Source organism: Rhinolophus hipposideros (assembly GCF_964194185.1).
Source record: "Rhinolophus hipposideros genome assembly, chromosome: 5".
NCBI classification, from domain to species: domain Eukaryota; kingdom Metazoa; phylum Chordata; class Mammalia; order Chiroptera; family Rhinolophidae; genus Rhinolophus; species Rhinolophus hipposideros.
The window spans coordinates 84,230,626-84,247,675 of NC_138051.1; the positions used below are offsets into that span (position 1 = coordinate 84,230,626).

General features: G+C 40.0%; 1 protein-coding gene across 1 annotated transcript in view; it reads right to left on the bottom strand.

Moving 5' to 3' along the window:
- SEL1L (SEL1L adaptor subunit of SYVN1 ubiquitin ligase) overlaps positions 1-16,630 on the bottom strand; it is a 50,530-nt gene extending 33,900 nt beyond the window's left edge. Inside the window, exons 1-3 of the mRNA XM_081047721.1 lie at positions 16,435-16,630; positions 11,813-11,850; positions 10,722-10,953 (exon numbers count right to left, since the gene is read on the bottom strand). Of these exons, the coding sequence (XP_080903847.1) occupies positions 10,722-10,953; positions 11,813-11,850; positions 16,435-16,504 (340 nt within the window). The 5' untranslated portion in view covers positions 16,505-16,630. The remainder of the gene's footprint in view (positions 1-10,721; positions 10,954-11,812; positions 11,851-16,434) is intronic.
- Between the last annotated feature and the right edge of the window lie 420 nt (positions 16,631-17,050).

Here is a 17,050-nt window from a genome sequence, read left to right on the forward strand (position 1 = left end):
TTATTTTTTAAGACTATAAGGATAATGTATTTATTGCAGAAAAGATACTCCAAGCAACAGGAAAATACAAAATTAAACAAAAATCAGTCATATTTAACTACCATTGCAAATTCTCTTTTTTCCCAAAGGTAATAACTGTATAACTGTTAGTAGAAATCGTTTTTCTTTTTACTTGCAAACATATGGGAAAAATTATTATTTTTTTATTTTTTTACATAAGGGAACCATAATGATTAATTTTTCGATTTGCCTGGGCCACAGTATCCAGATATTTGTTCAAATATTATTCTGGATGTTTCTGTGAAGGTGTTTTTTAAGATGAGACCAACATTTAAATCAATGGACTTTGAGTAAAGCAGATTTCCCTCCGTAATGTGGGTGGGCCTCACTCAATCAGTTGAAGGCCTAACAGAACAAAGACTGACCTCCCCAGAGCAAGAAGGAATTCTACTGGCAGACCGCCTCTGGTTCCATCCCTCTGGAGAACCCTAACCAATACAGGATTATACTAAGAATTATTTTCAATGCGACATTTTCCCTTAACACTCCTCCAGGTGGCTGACAGTACAGACTGGCTCACTATCAATTCTGAACCTCTTTCTCATTTTCTGCAGAGCTAGGCATGCTCCAGTGATACATCTGGCAGTTCTCGTGACCTCTCGGGAAGGCTCCTGCTCTGCTGATGCAGGTACCACTTCTTCCTGAGGATTAAGGACCTACAGCCACCACCAGCTGTGACCACATAGATCAAACACGAGGATGAAGCCAATTTACTTCAGAGACTGAACAGGAGAGAAAGGAGGAGCCAGAGTCCTTGATGGCACAAGCCCTGAACTGTCTGTCTGTGGGGTTCTGGTTGTGTGAGTCTGCTTCTGCCATTGTTTGATGGATTTTCTGTTATTTGCAACAAAACCTGTTCCTTTGAAAATGGCTATGTGTATTCTATAATAGGGAATGCCACAGTGTAATCATCACGGTCTTGATGGCTATTTATTCACTCACTTTCAACAAATGTGTATTGAGATGGGGTGAAGAAACTAGCTAACACAACCAGTCTTTGAAAGGTGGGCCCTTGGCTGGCATCTAGGAGCTTGGATTTTGGGTGCGTTTCCACCACCCTAACTGATAGAAATGACTCACTGTGCCTAAACCATTTGTAAAAACAATGTGGTTTATGCTGAACATCTGTTTTCCTTCTGGGAGTCTGTAATTTTGGTACATGCCAGGCAGAGAATTATTTCATGACTAGTCTCCATTAAAAATTCCAAGCACTGGGTCTCTAATAAGCTTCCCTGGAAGAGAACATTTAACGTGTGTTGTCACATGTGTGTCGGGTATGACTTCCCTGGGACAGTACCTTTGGAAACTTGCACTTTGTTTCCTTTGGACTTTGCCCCATTCTGATTTTGCTTTGCAACTTTTCGCTGTGATAAACTCACACTTGTGAGTACAACTGTATGCTGAGTCCTCCCAGCAAATTGCTAACCAGAAGTGGTCTGGGGGCCCCCAACATCAGATGGCAGTTGAGGATGACAGACCTAACTCCAGGAGAGTGGGCTTGCTGGATTCCCCAGCTGTTTTGGGCCACGCCGGCTGAAGTGATGCCTTTGGGTTTTGTTCTCTCCTCCAGATAGGAGAAAAGGCCTCCAAATTCCCAAAGGTAAATGGATCAAAATGTTAAAACCTTGCACTGCTCTTTCCTCCAAGTGGGGAGGGGGGTGTGGTGAAGGGAAGGGACTTAAAACAGGTCCCAGGGCTGGAGCAAAATTCTAGATAAAACAGAAAAAAAGGGAGGCAGGTAACATTTCAGCAGTTTTTTTCAGCCTTGCTGCGACTGCAGTAACCTCCCTCCCCTCCATGCATTCCATCTTGGATCTTCTCTGGCAGCTGTAATATAAACACTACAAATACTAAAGTTACTGCTAGGAACTTAAGTAAATTTGCAATGAGAAAAATAAAGGGGATGTTTTTAGTGGCTTTGTACTTTGTGGCTATCACATCTGAATGTATGGTAACAACTGATATATTAAATGCTTGTCATTTTATACATTCCAGAGGAATCATCCCAATCAGGGAAGCTACACACAAGAAATCGGTCAGTAGGACACAACTTCCATGCTTTTTGCCACTGGTGGGCGGGGTGGAATCTGAATTCTGAATACAGGAAACAGAACAAGTTTCTGTAACTGATGGGTTTTGCTATTGAGGGGAGCAGAGTTTGCTACCCCAAAATATGCCTTTTTGAGATATGGTTTCTTTTAAGCTGGTTATTTTTAAGAAACAAAAAACTCAAGAAGAGCCTTTAGATGATGGAAGGAAAACGGACTCTGGGTGGTGAACACACAATGTGATATAGAGATGATGGATTACAGAATTGTACACTTGAAACCTATGTAACTTTACTAACCATTGTCACCCCAATAAACTTTAATTTAAAAAGAAGAGCCTTTTAATTTCCCCCTTAACTGTCTAAAGGAATTCAGGTAAAGAAACCTGCTCCAAGAAGGGGGATCCCCTTAGCACAGTATGAACTAACTGTGGCAGCCAGGGGTGCACCCAGCAAAATCTGTTAGACTCCCCTCTGTGTCCCACTGTTTCTGGGTGGCCCAGCAAGAATTTGTTCACCAAATACTTGCTCCTTCTCATCCACCTGTGAATTGCCTATCTTCCCTTTGATGTCCAAACCACTACCACCTTAGCTCAAGATGGCATGTAAGTCTCAAATACCCCGTTTGCCCACTGGTACCGTATTTTTTTAAGGGACCGCCGTATGTACATCCGTAATGAAGTTGGTTATTTTCTCTTGTTACTCTGTCTCATGTCAATTTGATTATTAGACCAGCCAAGAGGAAAAAGAGGGGACATTTCCCCTCCCTCACAGTATAGACAATAAGGATTTTTACTTATCGGAACCTCTGAAAACAGGGAGGTAATTTTAACATTGAGAGAGGTAATCTATAAATGGAGATATACTTTTGAAGTTCTAAAAAGCACATTTTAGTTTGCTAACGAGTGCTTGTGAAAGTGGAAGTCTGACCCTTAGAGACTGCTGTGTTATCTGTGAGAGGGTCAATTTGGACTCGAAGGCAGACAAGACAGAAATGGTAGAGAAAAGACTTGCCTGCCACTTGGTCTTTCTGGCCCTGCAGCAACTTGACTTTGCTGCTGCCATAGAAAAGCCTCTGGCTTTTTTTTTTTAAAGTGTGTTTTTCCAGGACCCATCAGCTCCAGGTCATGAAGTTGTGGAGGGTGTAGCTCACAGTGGCCCATGAGGGGATAGAACCAGCAACCTTGTTAAGAGCAACGCACTCGAACCAACTGAGCTAACCGGCCACCTGTCTCCGGGTTTTTTAAATTCCTGAATTTACACATCCTAATTTCCCAGACTTGATGCTAAGCTACACCCTGACACAGCCTTGGTGTGAGTTGTGCTGAACTGAAAGCAGGCACAGAATCGATGAATAGAACTCAGACTCTGTGACCTCTGCACATTAGGCCACCTCTCTGGCGGGCCTTCCACTGTGAGGAAATCATGAACGCCTGGCTGAACTGTCTGGGTCACACACACATGCTACCCGAAAGGACTCATTCCTTGATGGGACCATCTGAAATCAAGCTGCTGACTGGCTGTATATTCTGACAGAGGCTGATGTAACTTGTGACTATGGCCCAAAGCTACACGCTGGGAGGACACATCACACGGCCCGGGACCCTCCATGCACTGCTGACAGGCTGAAAGGACTCCGACCCCCTCTGGAGCATGTGTCACTCCAGCTGACTCCCTCTGACCCCATCTCCTGAGTCGCTGCTCTTTGCGACAAAGGACTGATGGCCTGACTCTGCTTCTGTCACCTTTCTCACACTGCACACACCTTAGTGCAATTTGATTATTCAATGCGGCTGTCCTCTAAAAGGGGGTGACCTTTTCTACGCTGTTCACTGGATAAGTAATCAGGGTGAAAGGGGAAGGAGGTTATGTAAACCCATTTTGAAATTTTTTTGAAAATTCAGAATTTTGTCCTGACCAATTCCTGAACATCATGTGATGTCTTTCTGGTTCAGTTGTATAAAAATGTTTTCTCTGAAACTGTTCTGACCCTCTTATACAACCCCTCTAGATAGGAGGTCTGGATGAGAGTAAGGGATGGTAGAAAAAAAATATAAAATTACGACTACTGAAAGGAAACACTGATTTTATGAAAACCAAGGAAAATAAACCAAAAGCCCTGCATCTGGAGAGGCATAAGGGAGGGGAAAGGGTATCACGATCTTTGTTTATCAAAACTATTTCTAGAAACGTTTCTCTCTTCCGAAAGGAAAACTCTCTGTGCACCTTTCCAAGCTGGGAGAGTGCTTTGCATTCAGACCTCTGAGCCCAAGGGCACACTGACAAGGCTGACCGTTAGGCAGGCTCCAGGTGGTGGCCCAGCCCTGCACTTCCCACCTCCGATGTTGTCCACACATACGGGGTGGATGAATCGGTGTCATGGACAACAAAACTGTTTGGAACTGACTGGTAGTCCCTTTGAAACTAAGAACTGAACTAAGTTATTTGGACTGGAAATCCGAGGATAAGACACCCAGGGTGGGAGGCCACACCGTACCGCCTAACAGACACCTATGTCCTGCCTGGAGGGCCCCGATGATTTTGTAAACTTTGTTTCCAGGGTTACCACATGTGCCCTCTGGAACTGCACTCCTGTATGTACCCTGACTACCACGTCACTGCCTTAGCTGTGGATGGTTTTCAAGTTAGCTTCAACTTACTGGCCAGAGTTGTGCTGGGCCTGAATTGATGCTTAGGACCAGGTAAAAAAAGGTAAATACACTAAGGAGAAAGTCACCGCTTTCTAAGAAAGACCTTAATGATTAATGGGATTTGCTACCTGGCTAAGTCCAGGACCCACGAAGGGCATAACTGAAATTAACACTGCAGGTTAGTCCCACTCAACTGTCTGGTTTTACTGATAATAAGTGCTATAAAGACACCTTGGCCAATGACCAAGGGGGCAGACTGTGCATACAGAGTACCTCAGCAGGCCTATACTTACATCCTTGAAAAGGCTTGCTTACAAGGTTGGCCCTTGGCTGGTGTCAGGGAACTTGATTTCGGAAGGGTTCCCACTACCCTAACTGTTTGCTCCAACTGTATAAACAATATGGTTTATGCTGAACATCTGCTTTCCTTCTGGGAGTCTGCAATTTCGGTACGTGCTAGACAGTGCCTATGTGAATAGCCCCTGATTAAAAAACTCCAGGTACCCGGTCTTTAATGAGCTTCCCTGGTAGACAACATTCACATGTGTTGTCACAATTTGTTGCTGGGGAAATTAAGCATGTACTGTGTGACTCCCCTGGGTGAGCACCCTTGGAAGCCTGCATGTTTCCCCAGACTACACCCCATGCACTTCTGTATTTTTTTGCAGTAATAAATCACAGCTGTAAATATGATTATATGCTGAGTCCTGTGAGTCTTTCTAGAGAATCACTGAGCCGGGCGGTATGGTCTTGGGGAGCCCCGATACAATTGGGAATAAGTGTGAAATGTTCAAGACACAGCAAGAAGGCCAGTGTAGCTGAAATCACGTGAGTGAAGGGGAGTGGCAGAAGATGAAGTCGGAGAGATGGGGGGCCTGATCACATAAGGTCCTGTTAGTAAAGGTAAGGAGCTGGATTTTATTGTGCATGTGACAGAAAGCCACGGAGGCTTCTGAACAGGAAGGAAGATCAGTCTGGCTACTGTTGGTGAACTGACAATGGGGCGAAAACAGGGATACCAGATAGGAAGTTCTTACATACATGAGACTCTTCAGCTATCCTTGGGTGGCTCAGGAACTGCTTCAGAAAGGAGAAAGCTAACTTTATGGATGCGTAAATGTGATAGATGAATTGGGCAAGGGAGTGAGAAAGGTATTCCGAGTAGTGGAGAAAACTTGTACAAAAGTCCAGAAGCATACGCTGCATGGTGTATCTGAAGAATGGTGATGGATTTAGTACTGCAGAAAAAGGGTACTGAGGGAGAGCCACAGAGGTGAAGTCACAGAAGTTGGCGGGTAGGCCGAACTTCTTCAGGAAGATCAACATGGCAGCGACATGGATGAGAGGCTGACAAAGGAAGCAAGTCCACAAGTAACTGTCACATAACCCAGTGCGACTATAGTTGGGACTGCACACACACAAAACCACGCATATGTATTTGTGTTATATATAAGTACATAAGCCTTTCCATGTATTGATAGTAAATTAAAAAAGAAGTCTAAATGAAAAGGAAAAAAACAAGGCAATTATTGAAAAACTAAAATAAATCAAACAAGTGAATCTAAACGTTTATAAAGTTGTTGGTCTAACCACACAGAGTGATTTTTAAAACACCATTATTACAAATCCTTACTAAAATACAGAGAATGACAAAAAATGTATATCTATTTTAAGAAAGGAAAAAAACTGTATTAAAATCATAATACTCAATATATATACTGATAACGAAAGATGAATACAAGTCATGTGTATACATTTTTTCTTTTTGGCACCTCCAGTGTATACAAGAAACAAAAAGAACCATAAAGAAATCTTAAACTGCATTCAGTGGTCCCATTATTAGTGGTAAGGTGGGCTTTGTTACTTTGAAACGATATATACATAGTTATAAATACATGTATATTAGGATAAAGCAATACATGGATATTAGGGTAACATTAATGTGGTGAGGTACCAAGATTTTCAGCATCAGGGGAAGGGGACACAAACATAAAAGGAAGAAGCAAAAACCCTGATGGATGGAAAGGGCTAGGAGCAGAACTGCAATCCATTCTCTCCTTTTACCGCCCAAGAAACAGAGAAACAGAGAGGTGACAGAACGAAAGCATCGTAGAAACCTGCTAACAGGAGACCTTCTGGCAGGGAGAATCCTTACTTATGGGATGCTTTAGCAGGATGGACCTGGTCTGTCTAGACTGCTCACTGGATATAAACCTGGGACGTATGCATTTATGAGGCATGACTTCCTATAAAAGACCACACAAGTATGCAGTTACCAGAGAAAAAGGAGATGTCTATTCTCTGGTAACTGATACTTGTGTGGTTTTGCAGAATAAACTGAAATAGCTCCTTTTGTGGAAGTCACACTCCATATGCATCACAGAGGGGCCTCCTATGTTGAAATCTGGGCCAGAGAGCATCCTAATTGAGACCGGACCTGGGCGCAGCTCGGACAGTCACTTCTCCACACTTTGCCTGTGTCTTGTGATCATTGTATCTTTGAAAATATTAGTCAAGTTTGATAGTGGGTATTACTTCTGATTCCTGTGCGTCCAATTTGTCAATTCGACCCTTTGTGTTATCTCACGTGTAGTACTTAATTTGAACTGGAAGAATCAGTATGAATGATACATTTCCTAACCCCCTCCATGAAAAAGGCTTATTAGTAATGACAACTCAGTTGCAATGCATATCCCTGGTGTCCAGACTGGAGTACATAAATGCAATTTCCTAAAAGGAACTTGGGTGGATTCCTTGGAAAAATGGCTGAAAATTCATTTCTGGATCATGAAAAGCATACGATGAATTTGGGACATCTTGTCCTTCCTGAAAAAAGTTTAAGTCACCTACAATTAGTCAAAAGGACAAAAGAATGAACTTAAAAGGACTCTCAATGACCAAAAAATGGGATATGAGCAATAAAAAAGAATGATTGCAGTGGAGTGAAGCATAAATTTGTTACATTGGTGCAAAAGTAATTGCGGTTTTTGCAATTATTTTTAACCTTTTAAACCGCAACTACTTTTGCACCAACCAAATATAAAACCCATGGATTTGTAATGATGCTCTAAAGCAAAGTAAAACAAATACATACAAAAAAACCCACACTCACTGGTCTATTTTGTAGATTGCTAAGGCACCAAATTATTATTTGAAAATATTTTAAGGGAACAAATCAAGCTTTTATCTTGTTTTGCCTGTATGAACTATATTTCAGGTAAACTTCTTCTTTATAAAAGAATCTCAGGTAACAAATGCAGGAAAAATGATAAATTAGAAAACCATCACTTTGCCATTTCTAATGAAATAATGGATCTAGACAATAAACAAGATGGTTGCCAAAACCTCTAGGTGAAGCGCAGTGAGGAACTTTTGCATGGCTGGATTGGGCAGGTTGATACTACCCAATCTCACTGATGAATCACTAGAAGTGAGACAATCAGATACTATATGCTTCCCAATGTAGCGCAATAGAAAATATAAAATACTATCTATGAAATAGTTTCAATAAAAAAAATGGAACTAAGTCTACCCAAGCCTCTAGAGTTAACTTCTAGTTTACAGACTGGACAACAGAAAATGGAACAAATTAAACATTACAAGGATATGTCCAATTAGATCCAGAATGTGGGAAGTTGTATAGCATAAAGGTCATTGTTTCTTTAACAAATAAAATGACACTTAAAAACAAGGGAAAAAGTGTTATAGATTAAGAGAAAGCTAAGATCTAAGCATGGATACTATTTCAAAAAAACCAATTATAAAAAGACATTTGAAACAACCAGGAAAACTGAACAGAATCTGGGTATTGAGTGATACAGGAATAAGAGCTAATTTAGGTGTTATAATACTATTGTGGTTTTTTGCAAACAATTATTTGTACATATACATATATAAGTAAAATAATATGTGGAATTTGCTTTAAAATACTTTAGGAAAGAAAACAAAGAAAATGTGTGTGGAGTGGTAAAGATGAAATAAGAACAAGAGTGTTGAATCTCAGTGATTGTTGGTACAAGGGGGTCATCACACCCTCTATGTTTCTGCAAGTTTGGAAATCTCCCTGCTAAAAAATATAAAAGAATAAACTATAATATTTGGCCGAAATTTAAAGATGGTAGTACACACTTGGAAGAGGTACAGGAAAAAAAGTCGTTTCGAAGGCAGTAAACAAAGTTACTTTCCTGAAGAACAATTTAGCAGTACATATGGAACGTCTTTTAAAATTTTACATTCAGTCAAGCAAATTCGCTTTTAGGAACTAATTCTCAGGAAATTTTCATTGATGTGCACAAAGATACATATAAAATGATCTTCCAGCAAACAAACAAAAAAAAACCACTGTAAACAACCAATTTCTAAGTTATGGTATATTTATATGTAAAATGTTTTATAGCCATTAAGCACAAAATGGTCAAATAGTACTAAATAATATGGCACAACGTTCAAAACAAACTGTTATGTGCAAAATGCAGGCTGTAAAATAGTATATATGTTGACCCAATTTAGTCTTCTTGAAACCATATATCTAGAAAAAACCCTGAAAAATTATTCTCCATGATATTAACAGTTGTTATTTCTGGTTGATGGGATTAAGGTCCTTTAAATTTTTTAAAAATGGTTTTTCTGTTCCTGAGTACAGAATATTTGTAATAAAAAATTGTATTTTTAAAAGGTAAAATCTGGATCAATTCCTGAAAGTGGCTAATAATGAAATAAGAAGCAAGTACAATGGTGATATTTGACATGCCACTAAATGACAGGGTGGTGGGACAGGGCAAAGCGGACACATTAATAATTGATTCTTTAAAGGATAGATATTTAGCACACTCTACTGTGAGAACGATTATGCTGTAAATTTAAAAATTTAAATTTTAGAAAAAGATCATGTTGAGGGAAAAGTTAGAAGAAGATTAAAGTTTATGTAAGCTTCAATTGGAGAGGGATAAACACCTAAATCAAATTACGGAGCATGATTGACAAAGTTACTAACACAATTCTGAAAACAACCAAAGCAGCATGTTAGACAATCCTTCCTGACTTTCTATTGTGTGGACCATGCCGACAGATTCTTACATACTGGAGTCCAAAGAGAAATGTTAGGATATTAATACAAATGCAATTTGGACTACTGAATTTGGCTTATGTAATGTGCCAACTCTGTTAAGTGAGTAACGTCGATATATTAAAATCTAGAATATCCTGTATAACTACATTCTGTACATTATATGTGGTCTGACAATTAAGTTCACAAACTTGTTGCAATGATGTTCTAAACTTTTCTGATATCAGAGGGATTATTCATTATGAATTTGTACCAACTGGACAAACAGTTAACCAAGTTTACTAGTATTTGGAAGTGCTGATAAGGCTGCTTGGAAAAGTTAGACGACCTGAGCTTTTCGCCAACAATTCATGGCTCTTGCATCACGACAATGCACCAGCTCACAGGGCACTGTCTGTGAGGGAGTTTTTAGCCACTAAACAAATAACTGTAACGGAACAGCCTCCCTACTCACCTGATCTGGCCCCCAATGACTTCTTTCTTTACCCAAAGATAAAGGAAATATTGAAAGGAAAATATTTTGATGACATTTTGATATCTTTCCTTACCCAAAGATAAAGGAAAATATTGAAAGGAAGACATTTTGATGACATTCAGGACAGAGAGTAATACAACAACAGATCTGATAGCCATTCCAGAGAAAGAGTTCCAGAATTGCTTTGAAGGGTGGACTGGGCGCTGGCATCAGTGCATAGCTTTCCAAGGGGAGTACTTCGAAGGTGACCGTAGTGATATTCAACAATGAGGTATGTAGCACTTTTTCTAGGATGTGTTTGCGAACTTATGTATGTGATTAATAATCAGTAAAACCAGACTGTCACCTCTTTCTATACTAGCTTTAAAATTGTGGTTATCTCCTTCCTAAATCAGGCAAAAGCAAAGAAAATGTCCAGACTACCTGGTTTGTGTACTTTCGTTGGTTCTTCATAATCCTTGTTTTCTGGATTTGGAGATTCTAGAAAGCTGATTTCTTCTGTGGCACTTTCCTCTTCTTGGCTCCTGAGGCTGTCTTCCTCTTCTTGAATAGGTGATTCCAATTCTGATTCTTCTGAATCAAGAAATATCTGACCAGCAACTACTCTTCCTGCGGTGCTGTGGTCCTTTACGGACTCATCTGACGGCAAAGACGTCTGAGAACAGGAAGCATTTTTAGTTATTAAGCGTACCGAACTCCCTGCCACCGAATGACCATGCAGCCATATCCCCGCCAGCTCCTTGCATGTGCCGTACCGGCTCGTGTCTGCAGGCTTTCACACATGTCCACCACACTGTCTGCCTCACTTGCTGAACCCTCTGTCTTCAGATTTCAACTTAGATACAACTTCCCCCAGAGCCCTTCTTAATTCCCGAGTCTAGGTTAGGGTCTTCCCCTACATGCTCCCAACATATCTTACACTTCCCCTATGACAGCCCTCTACTATAACTTCCTGTTTCTTATCTATATTCCTTTCAATCTAAAGATCAGGGATCATAACTGATTCGTCTCTTTGGACATGTAATAATCAGCCTTATCCATTCAATCAACCAATGTAAGTGCATTAACGCAATAATTTTTTAAAAATTGACCTAAGTGAAAATAAATGGCAGAGGTGGTCATTAAAATTTTAAAAAACCTAAAAACTAGAAAAATAGGAATACAATTAATCTCTCTTAGACAGTAAAAATGTTACTGCCTTTAGGTGCTCTATCTGTGAGCGAGCGAGCGAGAGACAGACAGACAGACACATGTACATTCAAGTTTAAATTAAACCTAATAACCAACACTCTTTAGGGAAATATTTATTTTTTCTCCCATGGGTCAGTGATTTTTTTCTCTCCAGAAGAACTAGAACTAATACTGATACCAATTATCAGCTATCGTTTTTTATTTTTTCAAAAAAAACAATTATTTTGCTAAAAAGATGCAGATTTCATATCCTTTCTAAGATACATAATTCACGCTTTTAAATTGGGCATCAAATATGGGTCCATGCAAATTTTAGTACACACCTTGGAATCTAAAGATTCATCCTGGCCGCCTTCCTCATCTGTAAAGAAATTTCAAGACAATTTAGTCATTTTTCTTGTTGGGAAATCACAGGTATTATTACAGGAAAGCATTTGATGTTCACACAGGTAGGAAGACCAACAACCACCACCCTAAAAACACACACTTCAGATATCATCCAATTCTTCTGTAAGTATTTACTACAGAGAATGAGTTAATAAGTTCATAAAAATAAATCTCCCATTTTGTGGTTCAGGATTCCACCTATTCTTTTCCTTTGCTCAGCATCTGGAGTTGCACTAGTTTATTTTAGTGCCAATTAGCACTTTATTGTTCACTAAGACTACTAAAGATGGACATTTCAAATAATAATAATAATTATTATTATTATTGACAACAGAGTAGCCAGGCTGAGATATTTAGGATTTGTGTTGTATTTTACTGAAGAGATACCCAGATATCCATCTTACTATCATGTACTCACTCACATGAGACATATTTATTATTTATTAAGAAATTAATAGCTTATATTAAATCAACAATGAATCCAGTCACTAATTACACCTTTCTTCCAAATTTATATCGGCTGCTTTGGCTTTGATTACATTAATTTTCCTTCTATTATTCTTTCTGGGCTTTCCTGTTATTACTTTTATTTTTGCCACTTGTTATTCTTTTTCCTGCTCTTATAAAAACACATTCAACAACCCAAGGCAAATGTTTGATCTCTGTGTTCCTGGCCTGGTAAAAACAAACAAACCAACAACTGTCAGTTGATCTCTTAAGTTTCCTTCTTACTCTTAAAAAATTACCTGATTTCATCTTGGAGTGAGTTTCAGTTTTGCCTGTTCCGTAAGTTATATGAGAAACTAACTAGTGGAAAAAAATTCTATAAGACCATGTGATTTTTACTAGAAAAATTGGTGTTACGGTCGCCATTTATCTCTACCTCACCTCACATATCCTAAATATTATTCGTAACTAGTAACTCTAAAGTGTAACAAAAACATGTTTTGGAATTTGTATTATCACAGTACTGAGCTAACTTTAAGAAGTATAATCAACTCAAAATTATATAAGAAATACACAACTCTATTTCTTTTCTTTTGAATATTTGGGGGAAAATATTCAAAATATATATATATTTTTGAATATTTATTTCTTTTGAATGTTTGTTTCTTTTGAATATTTGGGGGGAAAACCAGTCTACTTTGTGAGGTTTTGTCATACACAAAAGTGCTGTCAATTCAAAGGAATTTAAACTATAGTTACTTTCACAGTCACTGCTTTTAGGTCACCTTCAGAATATGTTTCATTGCTGGTGGGTGGGGAGGAGGAGTGGATGGCATGTATTATTAGTCCCATAATGCCCATGACATTTAGGTAGTGACAATCATCCTTCATGCTAACTTCTTTGCAAGTATCAGCCAAAGCCCAAGTTCTAACATATGGTTCAAATTTCATTCTCAGCAAATCTTTGGATAAAGGGAAAAAAGTTCATCTCTGTTATATACGGAAGTTGTATGTGTGGATGTATTTAATCAATCACAAATATTAACCAGCAGACATTAAATATGCAAATATGTACAGTATATTCCCAAATACTGAAACTTTAGTTAGCTAGAACTCTTAAATCACTAAATATACTACCTTGTCACAACATGTCACTAATGTAGCTCATCGGTAGATAATACAGATGTTTATAAATACATTTTAAGACACGTATGTTTGAGACACTACAAGTTGTTAGCCATTAATGTGTTTCTGAACCCTGAGACATGGGAACTTGTGACATCAGGGTTATTTCATGTGAATTGCATCATGGTCTCTCCCTTTCTCTTCTCTCTTCATAAACTGGAATACATACTAAGGTTACTGGTAAACAAGAGAATTCTTTCTCATTTACTAAACTGGGAGAAGCTACTCCAGATGGTAGTCTTAAAGCACAAGCTATTTTCTCTTTCAAACTGATATACCCATTCACATAACACATTTAAAGAAGTTGCTTATACCCTAGAAACTTATGATATGTAATAGGTAAGGATTAAAGACACGGAAGTTATGCATAACTAAAAACAAATAGCAATTCTTTTATCAAAACACAGACATCAAGCAACAAGAAAAATGCAAAAGGCTTGAGTGAGGAGTTACGGATTTCTCACTCTATTAGTATCACATCCAAAAATATAATGGTTTATATTACTTTAGTAATTGTACACCTTCCTTTGAAAAAGACCAATTTACATTTTTATTTCATCATCTACCAAAACTGCAAAGCATCAGGGATATTCTTTCAGGGAAAAGTAATCATTAAAAATTCATTTTCCAATTTGTTATGTAAATTGTACTGATACACCTTCAAATACAGAAAGTCTTTAAGAGTTTGGTGCAAAGAGACATCCAGTCTTCTGATGTCTCAGTGGCTTTGCCACTGAAACTGAAGGAGAAATATTTTTAATCTCTTTAAATTTATTTATTCACAGGAGAATATTTCCAATAAAAGTATCATTTTTTACATGCCTTCAAAAGCAAGATATTAGACAACAGCTACTAACAGTGATAGGATCAAGATTCCCTTTGTTGGCTGAACATATTCTACCTGCTAATAAGTGCAACCATTACCATTCAAACTTTAAGTCAACACAACATGATGACCTAAAAGTTGACTTTTAAATAGGCGCAAATCTTTAAACCTAAGCTAAAAATGAGGCTGACGTCCCACATAAGTAAGCAATTTAATGAGTAAAAAAAGTCCACTGAAAATCAACATACTCAATTTATAAAACTTCACTTCACATACATGTTTTATGGTTATTTTCCCTTCATGTGACACAATACAGCCTTTATCACCTGGCAGCATGCACATCTATACTGTTTTAATTCTGGCTAAGTAAGGTTTTTGCCTCTACCAGAGAAACGTTTGGGCCCAGTTTAACTATGATGGAAATCACAGCGGACATTTCTCGCAACGAGTCCTCTGCTTACCTCAACACAACCCAGAGAGTTAACATTTCAGTATCAATAGTCTCCTATTATAACATACGGGGACTCCCAAGTGTTGATTAAATGACTTCACGTATCATCTCCACGAACATGAAACTCTAAAGTTTATGAAATCTAGTCAAAGGAAGATACAGGAAAACGTTGGTATGCTTTTCTTTATAGTCTGTAAAATGAATTCAGAGGAGTATACACCATGTGCTTTAATTAGCAGTTCTCACGGTTTAAAGAATCACTTGGGAAGCTTGTTAAACTACAGACACCCTGCACTTTTAACAAACCCCTACGAGAGATTTTGATGCAGGTGGCGCACGGTCCATCAGGTCGTCCATCCGTGACACTCACCAGTTTCACGCCATACGTTCTTTGATCATATAACTGCTGGCAACATTTCAAGAGTTATGTCAAGTTTTTAAGTTTTGGTCATGGACGCAAACTATCACTACAAGGGTGGGGGAGGCGGACCTCAAAGCCTGTTGTTGCTTTTGAAATGATATCTCAGACCACATTATGGATAAAATTTTAGGTTTAGTCGTCTTATTTTGGAAGCAGAATGACGTTATGGCATTGACTTACAACTAGGACAGATAATTTGGGGATTCAAATAACCATCTGGGAAATTTTCTGTTGGGAAAAAAAAAAAAGAGTTGACATTTATATCCGGCCTTGTTCCATAAAAATTTAAAGCCACAGAACAGCTGTCTTGTTTAACGGGGACTGATTAAAATTCAAAAGCTTTCTTGCACTAATTGTTTCTTTAGTGCAAACACTTAGAAACACTAAGCGTTTCTTATACCAACACTCTCAAAATAGAAGTTTTCAGATATAGGCAGATTAAACTATTAAAACAGGAAATTATGTTCGGAACCCGAGTATAAATCCGCTAAATTGGAAGATCGATTCAAAAGCACATGAATTTCTGCATCTGTATAGAAAGTGAACGCGAGTTGCTATCCGTTTTAAATTCATAGGGACCATGAGGTTCTCCCAAATCATAAAATTACTGCCAACAAACCTGGGACAACTCAGAAACACTGTGACACAGGTAAAAACCACTTTCTCAGAACACTTCTTAAAAGGGGGGAATGGACACCAAGACAAGGAAAGTTTTCATCATTAAACAGACAAAGAAGACCAGGGACCATCTCAGGTCCTAAGCAAACCCCTGTTAACATTCTGGTTTGGATGGACCTGGCTCTGCCCAGTGACAGCCCCAGGCGTGTCAAGTCCTGAAATTACAAATCCCAAGTCGAGTTCCAGACCCGATGCGGCACATCATCTACAGGAAACTCGGGGAAGCGCCAGTGTGTCACTGTAGGTCTAAGCCAGCTGTGGAATTCACTCCCAAGGGGCCAATTCCTCACTCGTGAGGAGTCGTGTAAAGTTTGTGAAAAGAGGTGTGGGCAGGGGGACCGCCCCTTCTTTTCCTCCCCTCTCTAGTTCCCCAAACACCTCGTGGAGCTCAGGTCACCCGAAACCCAAGGAAGCACAGCGGATGACAGGCGAGCGCGAGGAGTGACCAGAGACAGTGGCGTCTCCAGCTTGAGCCCCCAAGGCCCTGCCCCGGGATGGAGGCCGGGGGGCGGTGGCTCCCAGACTCCAGTCCAAGGGGGCGGATACTGACCCGTGGACGTCGAGGCCGAGCCCAGCAGCACAGAACAGAGCAGCAGTGTCAGCCCGACCCGGACCCGCATCCTGCTCTCGGGGCTGCTGCCACCCCCTGGTGCTGTCGCTTTCGCCTCTGCCACCACCGTCTCAGCCGCCGCCACCTCGCCGCTGCTCTTCCTGCTCTGGTCTCCTTCCTCCGCCCCTTCCCAGGCCTCTCTGCCCTAGCTCGCAGCCAATCCCCGCCTGCCGCTGCGGGCTCCTCGCCCAATCGCCGTGGTCTTCCCGCCCACCTCACTGCCCCGCCCCCGGGGTGTCACACATCGACCAATCATTATGCGAGACTCTCACACCGGCTTTCCCTGTTGGACCACGGCGTCACCGACATGGCCCCAGTTAATTGGCAGCTTCGGGGTTCAACCATCCCGGAATTAGAGCGTGAGTCCAGGGCTAGGAGAACATAAAGTCACCGAACACTACAGTTCCCACAATGCACTTCCTGGGCTTCTCTCGGAATGTGCTCTTGGGATGCACAGTCCGTTCGTGGGACAAAATTTAAAAGTGAAGGTGGCTGTTGAAGAGAACTTAGCTACCCCTGGGCCAGACAGTAACTCAAGGCCTTGAACCCACGGGCT